At 43.4% G+C, this 20,005-nt stretch overlaps 1 protein-coding gene and 2 non-coding genes across 3 annotated transcripts in view; 1 reads left to right on the forward strand and 2 right to left on the reverse strand.

Moving 5' to 3' along the window:
* LOC115572405 (contactin-associated protein-like 4) overlaps positions 1 to 20,005 on the forward strand; it is a 106,152-nt gene that overhangs the window by 46,812 nt on the left and 39,335 nt on the right. Inside the window, exons 5-10 of the mRNA XM_030402431.1 lie at positions 2,569 to 2,781; positions 10,659 to 10,828; positions 10,924 to 11,061; positions 13,124 to 13,394; positions 14,521 to 14,664; positions 16,918 to 17,089. Coding sequence (XP_030258291.1) covers positions 2,569 to 2,781; positions 10,659 to 10,828; positions 10,924 to 11,061; positions 13,124 to 13,394; positions 14,521 to 14,664; positions 16,918 to 17,089 — 1,108 coding nt within the window. The remainder of the gene's footprint in view (positions 1 to 2,568; positions 2,782 to 10,658; positions 10,829 to 10,923; positions 11,062 to 13,123; positions 13,395 to 14,520; positions 14,665 to 16,917; positions 17,090 to 20,005) is intronic.
* On the reverse strand, positions 15,650 to 15,732 carry trnal-uaa (transfer RNA leucine (anticodon UAA)). Its single transcript has one exon. It is a non-coding gene; the product is annotated as a tRNA-Leu (tRNA).
* Positions 18,119 to 18,201, reverse strand: trnal-uaa (transfer RNA leucine (anticodon UAA)). Its single transcript has one exon. It is a non-coding gene; the product is annotated as a tRNA-Leu (tRNA).

Consider the following 20,005-nt stretch of genomic DNA (forward strand, 5'->3'; position numbering starts at 1 on the left):
TACACTGGTACGTTCTGCCTCGACCTGATGTCTGTGTCTTTGTCTGGAGTCAACATGTCCTGTACATGCTGAACTTCAGCCTGTCAACCAGAGAATACAGAACAAATTGTCTCTGGGTTTCTGAGCTCGACAAATTTGATTGCTTAGACTGAGCACTTGTTCGCCTGCCTGTGCAGTTTGTCGAGACTCCCGGCTGCAATTTGATTGATAGTAAGACAACTTTTAGTGGCTGTTAGTGTTTTGCATTTTGATTTAAATACGTTTTATGTCTCCAGGTCATTTATTTCTGCTGCTGTCATGATACAAAACACATACAAGTTGCTAGATTTTTGTTGACCGTCACATTTTGGATAAGATAATGAAGCATGTTACTTCGTTTCCACCTGAATCCTCAAAAACTTGAAACACTCGACTGCATTCAGAGGTTCAGAGGAAACGTAACACTTAAACCTCCCGGCACTGATTCATTATTTTAATTCATCAAGCGGAAAGATGATTTATGATACCAAAAAAACATTTTGTGTCCCTGCCGTCCCCTCTGGAAGAAGACGGATTATGAGAAACATCTGAAAGATGGATTTCCATAAACAGCCTGTGGTGGTGTGAAAATACTCGTTATTTAAGGACACATTCGTGTAAAAAAGTTTATCAGCCGGTGTGACGGGTGGAAGAGGAGACTCCTGATGCTAAGCTAACGTAGCATGCAGAGCAGACTCCTCCTCCTCCTCACAGGTGATTATACTTCATTCTTAATCAAATGTATAAAAACTGATAAAGGAACAACTTCTGTGATAAAACAAAATATAATGTTATTGGAGGACCTGTTCAGAGACAAGTCTTAGTTGATACTTTGGGGGTATGGCTCATTTTAACAGCCTGTATTTTATTCTGACAGAGGCACAGAGTAAACTTTATACTGATGAGGTCATGGAGAGTATTTCCAGTGAATATTTTGTCCAGTTTTGTGCCGAATCTAAGTTTTCCATTCAGTAAACACTGTTAGAAAAGAATGCTTTTATTCTGAAGGCAGAAGTCTTGTTGTTGTGTCTCGTTAGTGCCGGAGAGCGTTTCAGTGTCTTTCAGCTCGTCGCTTTACTGTTTTGATTCAGTCTCATTAGCATTATTACAGATTAACTCACTGTATGCTATCTGCTCAGGGCTACACAGACAGACACAGTTAGCTTGCTGGTTAACAGGAGCTGGTGGAAAGTGATTATTGGATTCATCAGGTGGCCAAAAACACAATTTATAGGTGTTAATATGTCAGTTATGTGTAGGTTTGAATTAAGAGTCTGTTCATCAAAATGCTACGAAGACAGTGAGAGTTTTATTTGTCAGCTGCAGGACTGAACGCAAAGTGAAGGAAATTCAGTCACCAGGATAAATGTTGGCAATGCACATTTCTGCAAACCGTAGATACACTGAACCTTTACATTTCTTTATGTTGCAACTGTTGCACAAAATCACTTGGTGAGGGTCAGGAGAAGGGCATGTTTTGGCTTATAAAGTCTGTTTTTAGCTGGAAATTGTCTCAAGGTCTTCTTAAAAATATCTTGTAGTGTGACGCTTACACATGTTGAAACACAGTCTCAACTCCGCCAGCATCCTCTCCACCTACCAGTATAAAGTCAGTTCATATGACATGCATTGTAGAGACCGGAGACGATGTGCGCACCTGATGAATGTACCTGCCACGCACATGATGTTACCCTGACATGAGAGACACCGCAGGGCAGAGGAGAACAACCTGTGTCCGAGTTACGAGCCATAAACAAGCACCAACCTATCGCTGCGATGCCTGAAGGGATCATTTTAATCAGATAAAACATGATACTGTGGGACGAAATGGAATTTAGGACTTAATTAGAATTGCGTAAGAGTGCGCAGAGTACACTTGAAGTCATGTCTGCAGCTCCACACAAACTGACTCGGTGCTCTCTCTCTCTCTGTAATCAGCAGGAAAATATACTGTAACATCCAATAAGAGCTTTACTGCGGGCTGTGTGATACGAGCGAGTGTTGGCGTTGGGGAGTCAAAGGCTTGCCAAGTTCATTAAAAAGGGTTCAGTCGGAGGAATTAGTTGTACGGCTGCTGCGAAGGAAACTGATGCTGAACTCGGCTGCGGCTCTTTTTCGAACAATTCTGGCATTGTAGTCCGTTCAGTGGAGCCTGCGCACCTCAAAAGCTCACCTCAGCTCAGATCCACATTAAGAAGTCGAGACACGAAGGGGGAAACCTTTGAATGAAGAGTCACAAACAGAATGCAGATTCAGTCGTCGCCCTCTGTTTCGACCCCGGTATCACAGCAGACTGTCTGTCCAGGTGTGGGGGATTTTGTGTGGGCATTATTTCAAGACCTTGAACATTTACACCTTGTTCACACTCACGCAGCAGACTCAGACACAGCAAAAACCTCCCTGCTTGCCATGATTATAAAGCTTTAAAGCGTCATTACGTAGGATTTGGCGCCCCACCGTTGTCAAGACAAACCCCAGGTCTTTGTTTGGATGTTTCACTCTCACGTGATTGTAAAGTTCTGACTCCTCTGTCTCTGTGTCGTCTCTCAGCCTCTGATGTCGTCAGTCTGGACGGCGGCAGCAGCAGCAGCAGTCTGGTGTTCAGGTTGAGTCTCGGGCCGAGGCGGACGCCCAGAGACGTCGTCTCGCTGAAGTTTAAAACCCTGAGGAATTCTGGGACGCTGCTGCACGCAGAGGGAGACGGAGGACTCAGCCTCAGTCTGGAGTTGGAGAGAGGAAAGCTACAGCTGCTGCTCAGACGAGGTACAACACACCACAAACTGTAACACACTCACGTCCCCCGACTCACTACGTACCGTCTCATACATACTTATAGAAAGGTGAACTGTACGTAAACTCTCTCCCAACTTTTTTATTCGGTTAAGAACTTTATTTGTTATTAATTTAATCCATAACTCATTATTTTATCATAATTTTTAATATTAACAAAATGAAACAGAAATTAACACATGACAGCTGTTTTATCTTCTGAAAACAGCCAGTTACCGAGAAATAGAATAATTAGCATGGATAGAAATAAGATGATTTAAATGTGATAATTAATCTCTTAAAGGAAGATAAATGGGCTTTTTCTTTATGCGAAACATTAATTTGGTAATCAGTCCATCTGTTTCTTTTCTTACATAAAGATAAACACAACTTTTAAATTAGGACACAGAACAAGAAGCTCACAAATCTTATCCCAAAATGATAAGCAAGCTAACGAGAAGATAAAAAATGATTGCAATGCAGTAAATAAAATAGAAAACAACACTGTCTGGTGCCTGTTGAAGATATAGAATGTGATCCTAAGTGGTGACTTCACAACATGAAAACGTCAGATGGTTGGATTCACGGGAACTCTGAAATACTTTACATTTATCAGACGCTTTTGTCCAAAGTGACTTACAGTAGTTAAATCGTACATTCACACACTGATGGCGGCGGCTGCCATGTGAGGCGCCGACCAGCTCATCAGGAGCAGTTTGGGGTTCAGTATCTTGCCCGAGGACACTTTGACGTGAAGGCCAGAGGAATCTGTCAGTACCATGAGATGTGGGCGGCTGTGGCTCAGGGGTAGAGTCAGCGTCTTGTTATCAGAAGGGTGCTGGTTTGATTCCCCTGGTCGTTGAATGTTGAAGTGTTCTTGGGCACATCTATCTGATCAGCACTGAGGCCTTCTGTTCTCTGTGAAGTCCTTTGTGGACGTAATGGTGCGGAACAACTGTAGTGGAGGACGATGTAATCCACGCAGAAATAACTTCTGATTGGTTTTGGTCGGGCGAGTAAGACGACACGCACATGCTGCCGCCTGATTGGTTTAAATGTTGTCTCGCGCTCTGCTGCTGCGTCTCTGTGTCGTTACAGCCGTGATGGATGATTCACGTTTGCTGTAGCATGTGTTAGGGGCCGGACTCTGCAAGACTTGATGCATGGATACAGTCTGCACAGGGAGAGGTGTGTGTGTGTGTGTGTGTGTGTGTGTGTGTGTGTGTGTGTGTGTGTGTGTGTGTGTGTGTGTAAATGGGGTTAAACCAGAGGTTGCCAGGCTGCCATGCTGAATCATCACCATATGGCTCACCTCTCATCAGGAACCCCATCTGGCTGCTGAAATACTTTCTCCATCCATCCCTCCATCCCTCCATCCATCCATCCCTTCCTTCTTTCCATACATACATACATACCTCTCACAACTCTCCATCCTTGCATTCTCACTTTGCTCCACCATTCATCTGTCATCAGTGTTGAAATGTAACTAAATACATTTTACACGATACAATTATGAGGTTCTTGTACTTCACCTGAGTATTTCCACTTTGCTGCTACTACATACTTCCACTCAGCTACAATTTAGGGCAAATTTTGTACCTTTTGCTCCTCTGAAGCTACTAGTTACCTTTAAGATTACACACTACATTAGAGCAGAGTAGCACATCTTTAACTTAATTAAGTTAATCTGCTGTCAGATTTAAAATGATAATCGTAGTTTAAATAATCAGGAAAATGCTGCATGTTGGATTCAATGATCACACAGGTCGATAATAAGTCAGTATACTCTACATGTATAGATATATGTGCAGCTTACTTTTACTTCTTGTGCTTTTGATACATAAAGAATAAGTTCAGGTGATGGTTTCTGAGCTCTCTGTGTCTCTAGGAGCCACTAACACTTTAAGCTTAGCAGCTGGAAAACAGTGTAAATAACATCTTTCAAATCAATTTTGGATCTTGGAGCTTCCCAAGTCTTTGACGAGATGTATGGAGCCATTTTATTTGTTATTGTAGTTGTTATTATTGTTTTTATGTTTTTATGTACATCACCCCACTTTTCATTGGCATGCAGGTTAGTTCAGAAAGTCCAAGCTTTCATTTTTGGGGTGAGCTTATCTTTGAAATACCTTTTAATACAGATACTGAAAGACTTCTACTGAAGCACTTATCATGATAGTGACTTTCAACTTTCGCCTTTGATTGATCAGTCACCCACTTCTCTCTCCTCTCACAGAACGTAAACCTGTGAAATTAAATGAATTCACCACAAAATAAATAGCACATTTTTAAAGAACAGATTTCAAGACGGCTGTGTCCCCTCGAACACTGAACGATGCAAACACTCACCTTTACAAAAGACCGAGACATCTAAGGAATCTCTCGATCACCTTGGAAAGCCTCACAGATTCACCTTCAACTCATAACACATGAATCACCTGAGATTCAACTGAGGATTGTTCCCTTTAACACAATGTGTGTCATCGTACAGAACGGCAGGTTTAACTTAAAGACGCTGTCACAGTAAAGAGAGGCTGCAGCGTAGCGAGAGGAAATTAAAGCCGTCCATTAAAAAGATGGAAAAAGATCCTTGTTGTTCTCTTCTTCCCCCGTGTTTCTTATCATTCTGTCTGTTTTTACTCTTTGTTTCATCACATGACTTTCAGTTTCCATCCGTTTCTGTAGTAATTACTGCTGTTTGTCGTGGTTTGTCTCCTCACATCTCCCATCGCTGTACGTTTTCTACATCAGAAGATGTAGCCCGCCACGTTCAGCTGTGCTCCCTTCATCTTTTCTTTTTCTATCTCCGTCCCTGACACACAAACGCGTCCTATTTATATTCCTCTGCAACCATATTTTCTGTATCCCTCTTCCTTCATTGTCATGTATCTCTGCCTGCTGCACATGCCAACACTGGTTTTTTTATACGCTTTCAAAACTGGCTTTAAGCCTTTTTCAACTCAGCGTCCCTCAACTTTCAGCCTCGTATTTTTCTGTTTTCTCTCTCCGTCGCGCTCTCTCTCTTTCTGCGTTAGTTTTATTGGTCGCAGATTGTGTGAAGTCGGTCATCTGCTGTGTGCGTTGACCCTGAGCTCACGCGTGGCCAGCTCCGCTCTGTTAACACGAGCACAGGTCTGACCCCACCTCCAGCTGATGCCGCTCGCTTTATGAGGCAACCCTGAGTAACGACTCTGCGCAGATACAGCAGCTCCGTCTCGGATAACAGAGGAGACGAGTTAGAAACGTGATGGGTGATAACATTCGTCTTGAGTCGATGCACACATTCTGTTTTCTGTGAGTGTAAGTAAAATTGCACCGCAGTTATTACTTCCACACGCTGAATGAAACACACACTTACATGTTCTGGTCTGTTTTGGTCCGCCAATTTGACGCCTAGGAGGGTACACTTATTTCCCCCTCCATTGCTGTGTAAATCAGAGCCATTGATGTGCCGGCAATCGCGTGGGATGGGCGGAGGTGTGGATGACGTGCACTGTTGTGCGACCCACAGCCGGGGAGTTTTAAAACCAGGAAACAGCTGATCACAGCAGTCAGTCCATCACTTCATCCGCGGACGTCAAGATGAGCAACTGGATAGCCGCTGAGATCCAGGAGATGCTAGCGTCTCCTCGGTCTCTGTAGCTGTCTTCGTTGTCCGCTCGTTGTTGTAGCGGTAAGCTAATAACGGTCGCTACTTTCAAATTAAAAGCCCCCCGCAAAGAACACCAAATCTAAACTCCAATGGGGTGCAATGTAAAGCTCTTATTTTGAAGACAAATTCGACCTGCTTCACTGTTCACGCCCAACGTCGTGCTTCACGTCATGTCACATGTTTACGCCTACATCAATGGTGGCCAAGTGGCGGCTTTTTGGAAAAAAAAGGAATATTACACTTCTGTTTTAGATAGACAAGGCAGCACATTGCAGCCTTTACCTTGCTGCAAATGTGTTTTTTCATTTGTGACGTGCTTCAATTGAACATATTTCAGAGTTTAGTAGAGATAAATCGGTGAAGAACTAGGCACATTTGTGTTTATTATACTGTAATTTGGCCATGTTGGACACAACTATCAGCACGGAAAGCTACGATTGCATATTACTTTCATTCCACATGTGAAACTCTGGGTACCCCACCGCCCGGACGCAGCACACATCTGGACGCCAGTGATGCTTCAGGTTTCTCAGAGGAGGAGGGGAGCTCCTTTATGTAATTAGAGCTTTTATAGAGATGTGACTGTATAAACATCGTGACCAAACTAATCGTTACTCCTCCTGATATCTCCCAGCGGACATATGTAGAAGTGTATGCTTAAACACCAAGGTAATTGAGTATTGATTAGAATGGGGTTAATTGGATGCCTGTGTCTGTGATGCCCACGTTTGTTATGTAATTTATTTAACACCTATTCTGCATTAGTGGACAAAGCGGGCTCCTTACTGCAGCCAGTGGTACGGGGCCTTAAACCTGCATTCTTTCTAATAGTCTGCAGGGGGCGACTCAGCTGGTTTCAAATAGAACTCTGATTGTATGTAAACTTATGAGAAATCCTCACTTGATTTATCACTTCAGTAAACTGTTTCCTAATGAGTTTATGGTCCGAAGTGTTGTTTAATGCAACAAGATGTTTATTTAGTAAATTAAAGTCCCATTTAAAGTAAAACAGCAGGGTATGTTTTAGGTCGCGGCTATATTGTGATTGACAAATTACTGTCAAGTCGTCAGATCCAATCAGGATATCCTCCCCAGCTCCGCCCTCTCCTCCAAATATGGTCACTTCTGGCTCCAAAACAGCCATAATGCCAAACTCACCTCAGACTTCCCTGTGAGGATGTATTCTTTCTAGTGGGACAATGAGCAGATATATAATGTACAGAGGGATTCACTCGCGTGCAGATCAGTATCTTCTTATACTCCCTCCGTTTTCAGTTAGTTTTGTGAGGTCGTAATGGCTGAACATGATCACTTCTTATCGGTTCGACGCTGGAGAAGATGCTGTTGTTCCGGCGAATGGAACTGTCATCATGCTGTCGTCTTGTTTCGGCAGTTTAGCTTACGATGCAGAGTCGGCTCTCTACATTCAAACAATAGAAAAGTGGATGATGCTATCTTAGAAAACTGCGGGGGAGGAAGCAAATCAGAAAACTTCTGAGGCAGCAAAAAGGCCTCAGTTGAACTTTTCACTCCGTGCCGCAAGTTGTGGCTCATAACAGAGATTCTGATTATGTGAGAAAACTTTGTGCTTTATGCAAACGAACATGCCACCGTTCAGTTAATGTCACATTTTAATTTGTCAAGGTGAGAAATAAGACGTGCAGCTGTAGAGCCACGCTTCATTTCATGTCTATAACACCTGGTTTAATTAGTTGTTTTCAAGCCGAGGGCTTTTTTCGAGAGACAGCAAGTCACGTCATTACCATAACACTTCCAGTAGTTTCCTGATTAGTCGTTATGAGATATCCTCTGACATTGTGAGAGGAGAGTTAAGTCATCTGTAACTTTAATTGGCCCGTTTAGTCACAAAAGAATTTCAACCACATTATCAAATCTGTGGTGCAGCTGTCACTTGTGTCTGGAAAATATTAATATTTTAATAATAAAGGGAACAATGACAGCTAATTAGAGCAGAGATTCGGGCATAAATATATAACAAAGTGGTTTTACTATTCAAAATGTGAATAATAACACTGTTCTGTAAAAGTCACAGTGGTGACATTTCAATCGCAATCAGATTTGAGCTGCTGAAAAAGCTAATTAGACAAATATGAGGAATATTAATGTGAAATTACAGAAGTAAAAGGAAAAGTTTTGAAAGCTTGAACTGTCAGTATTTGACCAAGTTACTGTTACTTTTTTACAAAACAGGGGAAACATATGACGCCAGCCAAAACTTCACCGGTATGCTTTCAGAACCAAGAGATCCACAGAGGATGACATATCCACTGTCCTCCACTCAGTCTTCACACAGCATGAAAACAACAACAGCTACATCAGAAGGTTGTCAATCAATTTCAGCTCATGAAGCTGATTGGAAAAACTAAACACTTTGGTCATGAGCACCACTAGTTCTCAACACCGGAGTCCCCCAGGGCTGTGTGCTCAGCCCACTCCCACTGCCAATTTTGCAACCCTTACCTTTTGAACTTGTATACCACCATTAGCCATACCGCCACTAGCTAGTCAGCTCAGTTAGCCATGTAGCTAGTGGTCCTATTAGCTGACTTGAGTATAGACTGTGAGCTTGGAGCAAAAGGGTCGTGTTGATGTTAACACTGCTAATTCCAGTAGATTTCGCTTCAACACAAAACATAGATGTACATTTTGTATGTTTTAAGGTGAAATTCATACATATTGCACCTTTAAGAGCAGTGAAGAGTCAGTCAGTGTAAAATAGCAGTCAAGAAAAGTTTGTGTTGATGATTGAAAGCGTTTCGTCATGTCTGCCGTTGATTCACTCCAGAGAGGAGAAGTAACTACAGAGAAAGTAGAGACAGATAGACCAAGAAAAGGTAGAGACGGTTCTTTACGATGTATTAATGTCGGCGAAGTGATTTTCTGATCAGTAATCAAATCATCCATCTGATGAAACACTCCACCTCTCTATCGCTCCATTAATCAGTGGCATTGAAAACATCGCATCTGTTTTTAAGTCTTGCTCTCCTTGTCATCATATTGATTTCTCCGTCTCTCTTCAACTCGTCCTGACAGTAATCAAATAACTCGTCCTAATAACTGTGCTGACGGGACCGACTTCCTCTCATCAGCTCCGCATCCAGACTGTCTCTCTCTCCGTCTGAATGAAGTTGTTTTCCTCATCCAGGCTTCAGTCAAATGTATGATCTCACAAAATCGACTGAAATATCCAAAAAATACATTCATCCATCATCTTCCAAACTGTCTGTGTTTCTCCCTCTGAAGTTGGACTCGTTTCTCCCGAAAGAATATCCCGATACATTTTTAATGGCCGACTGTATTCAGTTCCTTCTGCTCCTCCTTCTCTCAGCAGAAATAACAAAGTTTCTCTCCCGGCACCTCGGGGGAGTGGCGGGGAGGGATGGATCCACTTATTTAGACCGGCCGGCGCTCATCTATCATTAATGATGTCTGGCTTTGTTTCCTTCAGTTCTCAGTGCGAATATGCAGATTTACTGTATTCCCCCGAATGAGACGAGCGAGCCTGACCTCTGTCTGACTCTCGCTGCGGGAGACCCAGAAAAGATGAAGTGTTTAGACAACAATATGGAGGCTGGCGTGTTGTAGCTGTCAGTGGGCTCGCGTTTCCCCTCGACACCGGGTCAGATCGTCTGCAAAGAGGCGGACATCCGGGTCAGATAATGAGAAGACAGCAAACAAACAAACAAACAAACAGTCTGTCAGGCAGATAACCAAACAGATGACTTCCTCGACTTAAAAGAGGAACCAGAATGAGTCTTGATAAGACTGGAAAAGCACCAGAAGAAAAACCAAATAACGTTTTGTTTTATAGTGTTGTTTTTCCTCCTTTATTTAATGTGGAGCTCAGACTTTGCAAATTAAACACTGGCTATGTGTTGATGAAAGAGCCGTCTGTAATTTCCATTTTCTCCCGATGTGATAAGTCTTCAATTATGGTTTATTTGTCTCTGTCTGCTTTATCCTCTCCCGTCATCCCTCCATCCTCCCTGTTTGTGCCCTTCTTCTTTCCTCCTTGTTCGTCTTCTCTTAACCTCACTTTCTTCCTCTTCTCCACCTCAACCTTTTCGTGTCCCTCCTCTACCCAATCTTCATCCTCCTTTCTTCTGTTTTCCCCCTACACTCACTTCTTCTCTTGCTCCTCTTCCTTCATTCCTCATCCTCTATCCCATCCACCCCATCTTGTTTTGTCCTCCCCCAGGTTCATCCGCCGAGCCCCGGCGTCTCGCCTCTCTCGGCAGCCTGTTAGACGACCAGCACTGGCACCATTTAGCGGTGGAGCGGCGCAGCTCTCACCTCAACCTCACTGTGGACAAACACACCGAGAGGGTTCAGATCCCTGCAGAGTTCAGCCACTGGGAGATCGAGCAGGTGCAATACAACACGCAGAAAAAAGGTGTGTGTGAACAAACTACCAAGTATATTCAATTATTTGCCATCTTGTGTGTGTGTTTGCACCCGTGCAGCTGAGCGTCGGGGCAGTCCAGGACTTCGGCTCTCAGAAACCAAAGAGGAGCTTTCGCGGCTGCCTGGAAAACCTGCTGTACAACGGCCTCAACCTGATAGAGCTCGCTAAAAACAACGACCGCCAAGTCACTGCAGTGGTGAGTACATTTCACAGTGGACATGATGGTGAGCAGCTGAACATTACTGACTTCCACAGTGAGTTTAAGTTCTGTTACAAAACTCATTTCAGCCATAACCGGTTTAGATAATGGACTGAAGCCCTGGAGAGTTACTCAGTTAACTCTAATGTACCTTTATTTTCTTACTTCAGTTTTCTATTTCATCAGCCCAGGATATTGTGTTACTGCAGCAGTTTTTTTAAGGAGATCTGAAGACATTTCATTGTTTTTTGTGGCAACCAAAACCAGATATTTATCAAGTCTGACCATCACCATCTGCGATCACGTTCAAACAGGTACCGTAACCCCAATCAGGTGGCTTTTATGCCTGAACCTTACGTCCAGCTTTAACTTATCTGTGGTTTTTGCATAAACGTACTCAGTGAACATTTATTCAGACGGTTGTGTTGCCTCCATAGCAGCAGCATCATCACAGAATCCACCTGAAATGCTCTTATTTCGACTTTCCTTTGCGGTAAAAACTTGTTTTCCTGTGACTTTGTTTACACGTCAGAACAGAAATGCCACAAAAAAGTCCTCGTCAGATCAATCAGTGTTGTTGAAATATAAAGTACAAGATGGACAATTAGCTCAAGAGGGTGCAAACATGGGAAATACTCGCCTACTTATCTTGTGTGGTCCCACACAGAGTTTTGTGTTGATGACAGATTACGTAAGTCGTCTGGGGAAAGAGCTTTGATGTTCCGCTCCTCCGCCGAGCTTTTGTATCAGAGAGAGGGAACATCAATAGCTGGAGCTGCGCCACCTAATGTGGCATCTGCAGGCTCGACGTGGCCACAAACTTCTGTTTGGAAGAGTTTCATTAAAGTTTGTTCCGTGAAAGTTCTGGTAATCAAGTTTTTTATGAAGTAGGCTACGTCTTATTATCATTATTGATGTGTTATAGTAGTTTATGACAGAGTTGTTACAACCCTGCTAATCAAAATGAAAGACATCAGAAAACAGGTGTGACACAACCTCTGCAGGTGTGTTCGTACATGCTGACAGCCGCGAGAGCACCGCTGGGAAATCATCTGGTGCTGCCGCTAATGAGCCGCTAGCTGGTTAATGAAGCTGACGAGCTCCTAACAAGGACAGTGAGCGATGGACGGATGGATGTACGGAGGAGAGTAGAGTACGGTTACACTTACAGTAATGCCCGCCTGCCTTTTTTCACGCGGACCCTTTAGATGTTTCTACTGTGGCGATAAAGTGGATGAGAGCCACTCTGAACCGTTCTCTGATAAATGCTTTCTCATTACGGTAACGGACCAGAGAGCACAGAAGCAGAAGCTGTGGGTGAAAATGGTTCTGATATTCTCATGCATGGCTGAAGATCTAATAGAGGCTCTTTAGCTCTACTACCAGTAACAAAGTCATCGCCCGTGTTAGTACAGAGACTACTTCTGTACCCTTTCTTGGAGCCATGATCATAAAATGAAGCGGAGCCTTCAGAGGTGTGTGTGTCTGAGCAGGGATTTAGGTGGGCATGTGTGTTAGTGAAAGGCTTTTGGGGGATTTTATGGCTCACTTTTTTTTTTACTTTATGCTTTGCAGTGGTGCTGCATCCTCCACAATGTACTTCCATATATCACTTTAACAGCTCTACAAAGGGCTTTTAGATGTCATCTGTGTTTCCGGAGCATTATAAAGATAGCAGACTGATATTCCCAGCAGAGAGCGCGGGGTGGTGGGAAGGTGTGATATATTACAGCTGCAGCCGTAGCAATGGACCCGGTGCCATTACCACTACTCAAAACAATGGGCCACGACTGAAATGTCTATATAGCACTGCTCACGTACAAACCCACCTCCCCGTCATACCTCTGAGCTGTGACACTTGGAGTTTGCACTCATGGCTTTTATCCTCAAGCAGACTTGCTGATGAGATCATTGCGACAGAGGTCACGTCGACACGCCCTCTGCAGCTGATTAATATTCATGTTTCATGTTGTTTTATCTCTCCAGTAATCACTTTTTCCCGTCCCTCCTCCTCCTCCTCCTCCTCTCTCTCTCTCCGCTCTATATGTTTCCGTCTCAGGGCAATGTGACCTTCTCTTGTGCTGAGCCAGTTTCCGTCGCCGTGACGTTCCCCGGCCCCCAGAGCTTCCTGCAGTTGCCGGGGGCGTCGGCGTCCTCCTCCTCAGGGGGCGTGTCCGTGGGGTTCCAGTTCAGGACGTGGAACAAGGCGGGGCTTCTGCTCACCTTTGGCCTGCCTCAGGAAGGGGGCGTGGTCTGGTTGTACCTGACTGAGGCCAGGCTGCGGCTGCAGATCCATAAAGCTGGCAGGGCGCTGCTGGAGCTCACTGCAGGTCAGTCTGACAGCCAATAAACTTTATTTATGACCCTGGATCTTTGATTTCTAATGTCTAAAAGGTACATTTTAGCATTTATAGATCAACACCTCACCTATAACTTTTCACCTTCTCATCTCTAATCTTTAAAGGGATGTTCCGGTGTAAATTTAATCCATGGTCTAACACACAGTGAAACTGTGTTAGACTCCCTCTCGAGAGATCAAGTTAGCAGACCGCTGATTTACGAAGTTTTATCAACCTCAGAAACGACCGCACGACAACAATACACTGCAGTAAATGGATCCAAATATAAACCGCCACCAAAAAGCCACAAATAATGCTCAGAACAGCACCAAACTTCAGCAACAGTACAAATAGGGTCTCAGCACATAGTCCAGGGGCATCTAACCTCCGCTAGCTTAGCTGGATTTCTACTGAAAAGCTGACTAAATTTACCACTCTTCTGCAGCAGCTTCCTGTTGACGGGAAGTCCCGACGAGTCGATTACCGAGTGCAGTAGAGTTCCGCGGCTCATGGATGAAAATGTATGATTATGACTCCATGGAAAAGCAATCAAAGTTCATATGTGTCTTACCTGCCAGTTTATAACAGTTATTATCGAGAGCGGACAGGGAAAAGAACAGGAATTGAGCATTTCTAACTGCACTCGGTAATCGTCTCGTCGGGACTTCCCCGACCCGGAAGCTGATGGAGGAGAGTTGAACTCTGTTTTTAGCTTCACAGTAGAAATCCAGCTAAGCTAGCGGAGGTTAGATGCCCCGGACTATGTGCTGAGACCCTATTTGTACTGTTGCTGAAGTTTGGTGCTGTTCTGAGCATTATTTGTGGCTTTTTGGTGGCGGTTTATATTTGGATCCATTTACTGCAGTGTATTGTTGTCGTGCGGTCGTTTCTGAGGTTGATAAAACTCCGTAAATTAGCGGTCTGCTAACTTGATCTCTCGAGAGGGAGTCTAACACAGTTTCACGGTGTGTTAGACCATGGATTAAATTTACACCGGAATATCCCTTTAATCTTAACTTTTAACCCCTTCTCCCTTTATTAGTTTGTGTTGCATAAGTTGAAAAATAGTTTGTAATTCTGTGAAAATACCTGATATAATAATAATATGTTGTCCCAGGTTCGGCTCTAAGTGACGGACAGTGGCACTCCGTGGAGCTGAACTCCAGACGAGGTCGCCTGACCGTCGCTGTAGATAAAGAAGAAGGAGGCGTCGCTCACGCCAGCTTCTCGCTCACCGCAGGGGGTCAGCTCTTCTTTGGCGGTAAGAGTGAAACACATAATCTTGAAAGTCTGCCGTAAAGTTGCAGAAGGTGCCAATCACAGCGCTGTTAAATGTTAATGGACCGCTTTTATAAAGTCCAACTACTCAAAGCACTTCACAGCACAGTGAACTGTTACATTAAACCGAAAAACAGGAATGCTAATTTTTAACATCATTACAGCGACCGGGCCTCGATAATGTTGTGAATGAATATTCATCGGATATTCAAACAGTAGAGATCTGTGAGGAGCATAAATCAGCATTCACAATTAGTTTTGTTAGACGTAATAACAAAGTTCATCTATATTTTGCAGGTGGTCAGCTATAATTCAATTTAGAATTTAATTTTTTTACTTTTGAGGCATGTTGTTGGAGCGCTTTCTTAAAACATGTCAGTTTGGAACGGGCTGAATGCTGCTTGTAGTTTTATTGAGGGTCAAAACGACTTCAGACCGTAACTAAAGGAAAGTAATGCATCTATTTTTGCATTTTAATGGATTTAAATGTATTCAATTTTTCTCTTAATGCTGATTTCAGACTGTTGTATCAACCTCTTACCTATTGTGTAGGTTATTGATTACTTTTTGACCATTGTTGTACTTTCTGTAATTGAACCTCTTGTTAGAGAGCTTAGATGCTTTAATCACTCGGCCAACCTGGTGAATATTGTTCACATTGACCCACGATCATATCCGATTTATTGCCAATAGTTGATAAAAAGCTGGCTGTTCTCTGTCCAACAAACTCGGTGCTTTAAGCACAAAATCAATTTGTTAAAAGACCTTCGCACCTTTAGCCAACTGAGCATCACAAACGCAGCTCATCCTGATTTCTGAGGTGAACATGGGGAAGCAGAAAGAACGCGGATCATCTGATGGTTCTAACATGAATAGAGGAGAATCAATCATCATCATCCCTCTAGTGGGGTTACGAAGTTACAACAAAGACTCTATTGTTTACATGATCACAACTACTTCTATAAATCTACCAGGAGTGGGGTTCGAACCCACGAGGGCTTTTGCCCATTGGAACTTAAGTCCAACGCCTTAACCACTCGGCCATCCTGGTGATGAATTTGGTCATCAGGACTGACGATCAGATCCAGTTCATGGCCAATAGTTGATAAAAGCCAGGCTGTTCTCTGTCCAACAAGCAACAATCATCACAAATCATTTTGTTAAAAGACATTCGCAGCTTCAGCCGACTGAGCGTGAACACGGGGGAGGACAGAGAGAACGTGGATCCTCGGATGGTTGTAGCACCGAACAGTCCTGAAGAAGAAGTGAAGAAGAATCAAACTCCTCATGCAAGATGTCGTGTTGGAGCCGAAGTCTCGATCAGAAAGTGCTACGAATACGATCTATATCGTTTGATATTTAATTTTCTTTATTACTTTTTCAACAGTACATTCAGTTAAAACAGTCTTGGAAGGAGCGACAAACCTTTAAACTTCAACGTAATAATGGACTTCTTCTGTTTCATCATGTTTTTATATGAAATTTCCACATTTGCCGTGAAAGATGTACATTAATATCTGAAAGTTGTTGACATAGTTGTGTATAATACAGTACAGTACAGCTGGTGTCGTCGATGCTCACCTCTACAGTTGTGTGTGCGCTGAGCCGAATGTATCTTGTGGCTGTTTTATAATGAAAGTTATAAGTCTGCTTTATGGTTCCTCCTCCTCCTCCTCCTCCTCCTCCTCCTCTCATTTCAGTCTCTGTCCTTCCATCACTCTGCCCTCTCTTCCTCCTTCTATCCCCTCTGTCTTCCTGTTTCCCTTCCTCTCGCCCTTCTATCTGTTCTCCCTCCGTTTCACTCTCCTCCGCCGTCCTCGCTGCCTCTTCTCTCTAAAATCTCATCTCTTTTGTCCTCTCTTTGCTCGGCAATATTGCAGTCCAGACATGTTCTCTTTTTATTGCCTGAGGGTTTTTTTTTTGTTTTTTTTTTATCATCCTCCACATTCACACAGTCGCACATTAACGCGAGAGCACAGCACGCTCACTATCTCCTTCTGCGAATTAAACGGACTTGTAGAGGAAAAAAATACCCACATTCATTTGATCAAGGCTCGGCCTATATTTGCATTATACACAATCACATCTCAACTCTTTGTGTAGCAGAGAAGATTTAACTCAGTATTACTCTCTGGTGAATCACAGCACGTTTAAGCCCCTATAGAACACTGTATACCGCTGTCATGTCACTCTTTGCTGTTTTAATTTGAGTGGTTTTCTTTACTTTCCCGTCCAGGTTGTCCCGCTGACGAAGACGGTCAGGAGTGTAAAAATCCCTTCGACATCTTTCAGGGCTGCATGCGTCTCCTCAGCGTGGAGAACCAGCCGGTGGACCTCATCAAGGTGCAGCAAAGGCTGCTGGGAAATTACAGCCACCTGCAGATCGATATGTGCGGCATCATCGACAGGTCAGTACCACCAGAAACCTCGCTTACTCCACCTCTGATCCGTGATTTCATCTTCTTTGCCTCTGCTGCGACACCAACCACTGTAATCATCAGATGAACGGCCTCGAGATTTCTGTGTTTTGAGCCTTGAGCACCGATCCTTCAGAGATTTTGGTTATAAGGTTGTGGCTCAAGTTTCCACCTGAGCTTTTCTGATTTTATTGCTTTTTCTTACGATAGAGTTTGCAGCGTTTAACCACAGTCTGAGATAAACTATTCCTGATGATGGGTGTGCCAGAGTTGAAAACAAAATGAAAGCAAATGAAATTATGATTTGGGATGACAACGTTTGGTAGACACAAGCAGGTTTTTCAGTGATAGCACTCGAGGGTTTGTGGTGCAGTGTGCAGGACCTTTTTTTCTCAAGACTGAAGTGGTACTTGACCACTTGAGAAAAAAAAAGTAATTACAGTTCAAGAGCTTCTCCTAGTGGTACTTAAGATCCTTTGAACATCGTTTCCCGGATACGTAAGTGGTTGAAAGCATCATTTTCTTAGGATGCTTCAAGGTGATGTAGGGATGCAGTGTTAGTCACAATCCACTACTTCATACCAGGTGAGGGGTTTGAACCCAGGAGGACTTTCCCCCATTGAATCTTAACAACAACTTAACCACTCAGCCATCCTGGTGAAACCCACAATAACCTCCGATTCACAGCCAATAGTTGATAAAAAGCTTGCTGTTCTCTGTCCAGCAAACTCTGAGCTTTTAGCACAAAATCAGTTTGTTAAAAGACCTTCGCAGCTTCAGCCAACTGAGCATCACATACGGCTGCTCTTGATTTCTGAGGTGAGCATGGGGAAGCAGAAAGAACATGGATGGTTCTTACATTGAAGAGAAGGAGAATCAGATCCCTCATGCAAGATGTCCTGTTACAGCTGAAGACTCGACGAGCATCATACGTCAAGTTTTAAAGGTTTGAAGCTACAGCAGCTTACAAGAACGTTGTATTGTTTGCATGATCAATGATCACAAATACTTCCATAAGTCTACCAGGAGTGGGGTTCGAACCCACGTGGGCATGTGCCCATTGGATCTTAAGTCCAACGCCTTAACCACTCGGCCATCCTGGTGACAGAAGCAACTGAACACCTGAAGGCATCGAAGGGTTAAAAACAAAATTGAAAACCTGCAGACGAACAGCTGGAGTCGCGTCCCGTCACTCTGAAAGTTTCCCCGCTCTGTTGTTTTCCTGTCCTTGGCTGCCTCGATTGTTTTGTCACCCGACTTGATAGGAGACGCGACTGTTGTGAAAGTGAAATGTAATTTTTCTTCCCTTTTGATTTTTTGGCAGAGTGATTTATTTGCGAGGTGAAGCGGTGTGGAGTGTTGCATCCAGGAAAGTCGCAAACAAACACGCACAGAGAATGAAAAGCCGGAGCTCTCCGTGTTTCCTGTAAGGAACGGAGAGTTATTGTTCAGAGGAGACCCGAGCTGTGAAATTACCGCTGACAGCCCTGTTTGTTTTATTCGCCCTGATATCTGACACATCTACATTCCTCTGTCTCTCTGTAATAATAATTGTTATCCACTCTTTGTTTTTTTTGCCTTTTTATTATGATTCATCTGCTTTGATCGAGCTTCGTATTACCATCAGTCATTTTTATTGCGACTATTGTTAAAGCAGCAATCTTCAGATGTATTACTTTCCATTCTCCATCAATCTGGTTTTTATTCTTACGCCCGCTGCATCTTAGTAATGCTGCATACAGCAAAATAGATCATTAAGGCAACAACCAAAGGCCTTAAATATTCTGTTATGACTTTAGACTGGTAAAGAAAGTGGTCCCCATCCTTTTTTGCAGCACGGACCGGTATCATAATTTGACGGATGGGGGGCACATGTGATTGCGCGTAAATAAAATTACACAAATAAGTGCATAAACACCTGAAGTGTGTTCCTTTCTGCTCCGTAACTTACTAAGGTAACATGCAGTCTCCAACAGTTGTCCATCTTCCTCTTCTGTCTCATCATAATTCCGTTTTTCTTTGCAAAGTAGCTCTCCGAAGACGTTTGTTTTACACTCATTTTAGCAAGCTTGAGGGCTTATTTTTTTAGGGTGTACCGTGACTGAAACGGGTACGTGTCAAGCGTGCCAACAGGAACAGACGGATGTAGTTAAAAGAGCATCCGTTTTTCAAAATAAAACAACTCTCCGAGTATGATCGTCATTATAACGGAAATAAAATAATGTATTTATTCTTTCTCTGCGGCCCGGTACCAAACGACCCACGGACCCTGGGTTAAGACATCCATCAGCAGTGTGTGTGTGTGTGTGTGTGTGTGTTTTGTAGTGTGTAACTGACTCTATGACTGCCTGAAGACAATCTTTGTACCCGTGTGGTGTACAGCTTCCACGGAAATATGAATAAAGGCACTGTTTCCCCTTTATTCTAATGTTGTGGTCGCTTTAGGAAAAGTCATAAACAACATTTAAAGAGTTTTCTCTGCTGTTAAACACAGTTTAGGATCATTTTTTGACCCAAAGACAACAGGAGGGTTAAAAGAATATAGGAAGGAGAATGTAATTCTCACCTCCAAATATGAGTTCATCATCGTGGTGTGTCTTTACGTCCATTATGTCCGTCTCATATCGGGTGAGTAAGTCATGTGGAGCAGAAGCAATCGCCTGCCGTCTCAGTGTCACATTAAAAACACAAAGCAATCAAAGCAACAAATATAAACTGTCCTCTCGGAGACAAACACTCATAAACCTAAAGACTGTATATGAATATGTCTGCACACAGCAGCCGTCCACACCAGAGAAGGACGATCTGCGCTATTTAATGGAATATCTTCCTGTTTCTACATTCATTAGATTATTATTCAGTTCATGCACAGATCCGACTGCTCACTGGAACAGAACCGGGCTCCCA

Source organism: Sparus aurata, chromosome 21 (genome assembly GCF_900880675.1).
Source record: "Sparus aurata chromosome 21, fSpaAur1.1, whole genome shotgun sequence".
In the NCBI taxonomy this organism is placed as follows: Eukaryota; Metazoa; Chordata; class Actinopteri; order Spariformes; family Sparidae; genus Sparus; species Sparus aurata.